Here is a 5,039-nt window from a genome sequence, read left to right as displayed (position 1 = left end):
ACTGATTGTATTAGAAAATTTGAGATACAGAAAAATATAAAGAAGAAAATAAAAACCTCCCATAATCTCATCTCCAAAATTAGCCAGTTATTATTTTGTTACATTGTCTTTTAATCTTATGCATAGATATATTTTAATGCAACTCATATCACACCATATGTAGGTTATCTTGCTTTTTAGTTAACATTGTATCATTTTAATTATCTGTGTTGTTAAATATTGTTAAAATTAAAAAAAAATAAAGTCTATACAAAACCAATTGGTTAAGATGTAGAGTAATATCTTTAACATGTAATGCATTTATGAGTATGTTTGCTATTTCCAATGTTCATAACTAAAAATAAAATGTAACACTTCTATATCTTTGAATCCAATTATCTTTAAGCCATTATGTTAGTTATAAATGCTTCACTTTTAAGGCATAATAAGTCCTTCCGCAAACATAAAAGGAATCTCACAATTTTTTTTGAAAATTAAAAGAAATAATAATAATGTTGAATTTTGTGGGGAAAAACAATATAGATAATGAAAAACCTATTACATCTGAAGACTCATTACTTTACAAGGGCACATGTTTCTAAAACCATGCTTTTCTAATGTTCTCCATGAAGCTAAAGCCACTTAGAGCAATTTTTAGTTTTGAAAAAAATGTGGCTGTTTTGATCTTGTTTAATAAATGAGATCTACGGCAGGTTTTTGTCTTTTTATTGTACAATGTAGAAGCATCATCTGGAATAGCTTGAGAGCTGAAGAGTGTTGTTTAAGTTTGTAGCAGATCAGCAGGCAGAGTCATTTTGATTGTCAGAATCAATAATTAGTGCTGTATAAAATAGACAGTTGTTACAATTTTGTATTGAATGCAATACAAAGATAATTAGCTGAGAAATGCTTATCTGTAAGGTAAGTAGTCTTTGATGACAAAGTAAAGCAGAAAATATATAAAATACCTAGATAATTCAAATCAATATATTTAATAGAGTAAAGAATGCATCATTTAAAAAAGTCTTACTTTGATTTTTAAAAGTGTCAATATTTAATTAATTCAATTTTAAACTTATTACATTAGAAAATTAATTAAACCCCTTAACATTAGAGTTTATGAACACTATTATTATTTATTCCTTTAATTCCAGTTAGTGAGTGGTCATCAGTGTTAGTATCAATCGTTATCTAAAAAACAAAATACGTACTTTTAAAAAACTGGCAGTGGGACTAACCTAGGTTGTTTAAGATAGCAACTAGGTAACTGTTATTGGTTTCCAGAAGGTGTTTAAAAACACATTTAGAACCTTGCCTCTGATTCCCAAGCATCCCCACTAGAAAGTAATAAAAATTGGCATATGATTTTCAATCACTCTTTAGTGATAGAATGAGACCAAGTACCCATAATCTGACTGATGGTTAACTAGAATGGGAGCAACTGTATTCTCCATCTCCATCCCACAAGTATGATTTATATCAAAGCCTTTAATTTACCATTCTCAAGAAAAACAATTTTATCTTTATTGGTTAATAATTATTATGTGCATTAATTCATTCACTGAGCAAAAAATATCCTTACCAGAAAAGGCTAAAACTTACCCACTAGCAGACAGATCTTTTCTTATTTCATTTGGAAACACAGGTTCAGAATTAAAAAAGGATTTAAACCACCAGGTGGATTCTGCCACTTCAGGTAACCCTATCAAATAAAATTTATATTATGCCCTTATCAAACACATTTGAAAGATTAAAAACAAAGAGAAATAATGAGGGTCATGCTGCAAAAAAATAAAAATAAACTACCTTGGTGAAATTTGTCTTCATCTATGAAATTAATAGTGTCAGAGCTAACTGAAGAAATACTGGCCTCTGCAAAAGAAACAATAAGTGAACAAATACATAATAAGCAAAAAGACACATCTCATTTATCCATTAACACTAAAGTAGTATGGTATGAAATTATTTACTTCTAGCTCATACATTTAAGAATTTAATAATTAAATAAATTATCAATCAAATAAAAAGTCTTCCAGAATAATAAAGCATATTACATTGTTTACTAATACAGTATATCCCTTTCCATGGTAGAATTCTATCTCTCAATCTCCATAGATACAAAAATAGAATTGAAAATATGTTATAAATGTCAATTTTTAAAGTTTAGGTAGTACAAAATCAAGAATAAATATTATTTTACTGCATTAGAAATATTATGTGCAGCCAGAACATGGAAAAAAAAACCCAGAATCTCTTGATTGAGGATTTGATAAAGAAGATGTGGTACATATATACAATGGAATACTACTCAGCCATAAGAAATGATGGCATAGTGCCATTTACAACATGGATGGACTTGAGAACATTATACTGAGTGAAATAAGAAAATCAGAAAAAGCTCAGAACTGTATGATTTCACACATAGGTGGAATATAATACTGAGAATCCTGAATATAGATAAGAATGAAGTGGTTACCAGGGAGAGGGGGATGGAGGGGATGGGAACAGGGGTAAAGGTAGGGGGAAGATATAAAGAAGGATAAATATAAGTTGATGGAAAATGATTTGACTTTGGGTGATGGGCATACAACATAATGAAAAGTTCAAATGCTATACAAATTTTCACCTGAAACCTATGTACTCTTATTGATCAAAGTCACACTGTTAAATTTAATTTTCTAAACGAAATTTAAAAATTAAAAAAAAATGTGTTACAGGCCTTGGCTGTTTAGCTCAGTGGTAGAGTGTCGGCCTGGTATATGGAAGTCTTGGATTTGATTTCTAGCCAGGGCACAGAGAAGAAGTGCCCATCCTCTTTTTTTACCCCCTTCCCCCTCCTTTCTTTTTGTCTCTATCTTCCCCTCCCGCAGCCAAGGCTCCATTGGAGCAAAGTTGGCCCGGGCACTGAGGATGGCTCCTTGGCCTCCACCTCAGGTGCTAGAATGGCTCTTTTGCAACGTAGCAATGCCCCAGAGAGGCAGAGCATCGCCCCTGGTGGGCATGCCAGGTGGATCCCCGTTGGACGTATGCAAGAGTCTGTCTCTCTGCCTTCCTGCTTCTTACTTCAGAAGAAACAAACAAAAAGAAATATTACATGTGTATATATTTAAATAACATGCAAAGGCTATCAAATTAGAAATGAAGTTATTATTTTTAAAAATAAAGTTTATTTGTGTTATTATATTTGTATTTGAAATCTGTAAGTTTTTATAAAGACCCAAATATAAAAATAACTTGTGGCTATAACAATGGGCATAGTTTAACTTTGTCATAAAATGTAGATGTTTTTAACACATAGTTGGAAGCACATTGAAATAAGAGTATTTTTAACATTAAACTGGCATATTTTCAATAACTAATAATTTGGTTTTAAAATGGTCATTTTTATTTAATGAAATTTCTAAATTTTCCTTAAGAAACTACACTTTTCTATTCAGCTATAAATACTCAGAAATTGATAGACATAAATAAAACTGGCATGATAGATGCTAACATTATCCATCGCAGCAAAGTGGAAATTAGAAAAGCTCTGAAACATACTTACGCTATCCCTTCTTTTCTAAGAAATAAATATTTTATTTATGTAAAATTGTCAGTTGTTAATGTATCCTATTAAAATCAAGATCTTGAAATTAAATATAATTATGAAATATAAACTGATATTAACTTACTTATAAGTGTTACAGTTTTATCAATACAATATAACATAGTTAACCCCCCCCCCAAAAAAAAGTCTTCTTTGATAATATTGATTCAGAGAGTTCTCTGGTGAGTTCTATTCCTATTTCTTTCACTGCCACCAATAATTTTTATTCTTCTACCTTGAAATCTGATCAAGACACAATACATGAGTTATTAATAGCCTACAGATATAAACTCAAATCATATTCTCTAGGGGTAACTTCTAGTAATGATATCACTTACTTCGATAATACTGATTTTTGGCCAAAAGGCAACCTATGGAAGGTACTGAGGCCATTTCTTCCCTTGTGAATGAGCTCCAAAGAGACTGTGAACAGCAGTCTGAGAAACAGTGACTGTGAAAGAGAGGTTGATATTAATAACATAGAGTTCTCTTTCTTTTTTTTACATGAATATTTTTTGCAAAGCAACAATATTTAATACCATGTAATAAATATCTGATAAAAAGAATTAAAAAGTTTATAATCAAATGTATTGCAATAAACAAAAAATGCAATCAATGAGTGTAATTATTTGGAAAAGCAAGACAAAAATGTATCCAACTACAAACAATGCCTGTAACTTATTTCTTCTGAAATAAACTTAAAGATCAGAGAAAAAATATTAACACAGCCATGATATAGTCACTCACCTACCTCTTTTTTCCAATTTATTCTTTTTAAATAAAGATAATTCTAAAGTTTCCTCAGAAAATGCTTTATTTGAAACAATCAATTTGTAGTAATCAGGATAGATTGCGTTGCTCAGACAGACTCGGAGACACTGAGCAGTGACTCTGAATGTGGTCTGCGCCTCATAAGCACACCTTATATTTGGAAGGCTGAAACCTGAGCTGTGGGTGAACCGAGGCAAAGTTCACTGTCAGCCAGAGGCAGTGTGGGGAAGCTCTCTGCCTGTCAGTTCTTGATCATGCCAATGTACCAAGTTAGACAACGCACAGCAGAGACAAACTTGGCCCAGATAATTGCACTTGTCCTCTATAAGGTCACAGATATGATTGCTGCTTTCTACAGGGAAGGAGGTAATAACCACATATCCTCTCAGCATTGGATACAACCATACATTCTGGGGAAAGCACTATGCTGGGCTCAAGATGGGGCACAACAGACAGGCTGCATACCAGCTGTGAATATTGGACATATTCACAAATACATCACGAAAGAAAAAGTCGGGATCACAGAGAACAATGTGAAACATTAAGTCTTCATAGGAAGGGACATACACATAGAATCTGATGGATGGATGAGTTAGAAATTCCAGTGAGAATGATACAAAACAGAAATTATGGGTATAGGGAAAATTATGTATTTATCACTTATATCAGTATTATTAATTAATAAAAAAGCTAATTTTAGTTT

General features: G+C 31.8%; 1 protein-coding gene across 2 annotated transcripts; it reads right to left on the bottom strand.

Moving 5' to 3' along the window:
• Positions 1–480: 480 nt before the first annotated feature.
• Positions 481–4,459, bottom strand: PPDPFL (pancreatic progenitor cell differentiation and proliferation factor like). Of its 2 annotated transcripts, none has more exons than XM_066264651.1 (5): positions 4,313–4,459; positions 3,904–4,016; positions 1,786–1,851; positions 1,582–1,681; positions 481–820 (listed from the first exon to the last, which is right to left on the bottom strand). In XM_066264651.1, the coding sequence occupies exons 2-5, from the start codon at positions 3,956–3,958 to the stop codon at positions 808–810; spliced, it is 234 nt and encodes a 77-aa protein (XP_066120748.1). In that variant the 5' UTR covers positions 3,959–4,016; positions 4,313–4,459; the 3' UTR covers positions 481–807. The 2 variants fall into 2 exon arrangements, with proteins under 2 accessions (XP_066120748.1, XP_066120747.1); XM_066264650.1 differs by having other exon boundaries at positions 4,317–4,459.
• Positions 4,460–5,039: the final 580 nt, after the last annotated feature.

Source organism: Saccopteryx bilineata, chromosome 3, assembly GCF_036850765.1.
Source record: "Saccopteryx bilineata isolate mSacBil1 chromosome 3, mSacBil1_pri_phased_curated, whole genome shotgun sequence".
In the NCBI taxonomy this organism is placed as follows: Eukaryota; Metazoa; Chordata; class Mammalia; order Chiroptera; family Emballonuridae; genus Saccopteryx; species Saccopteryx bilineata.
The sequence above is the reverse complement of the archived record's forward strand: the minus strand, read 5'-3'. Positions and strand labels throughout refer to the sequence as shown.

Coding starts and splice junctions, on each gene's coding strand:
- PPDPFL (XM_066264651.1), bottom strand. CDS start 3,958: ATGGCCTCAGTACCTTCCATAGGTTGCCTTTTGGCCAAAAATCAGTAT. Junction 1,852..3,903: donor CAAAAATCAGTATTATCGAA/GTAAGTGATATC, acceptor TTTCTTTTGCAG/AGGCCAGTATTTCTTCAGTT. Junction 1,682..1,785: donor TGAAGACAAATTTCACCAAG/GTAGTTTATTTT, acceptor TTTATTTGATAG/GGTTACCTGAAGTGGCAGAA.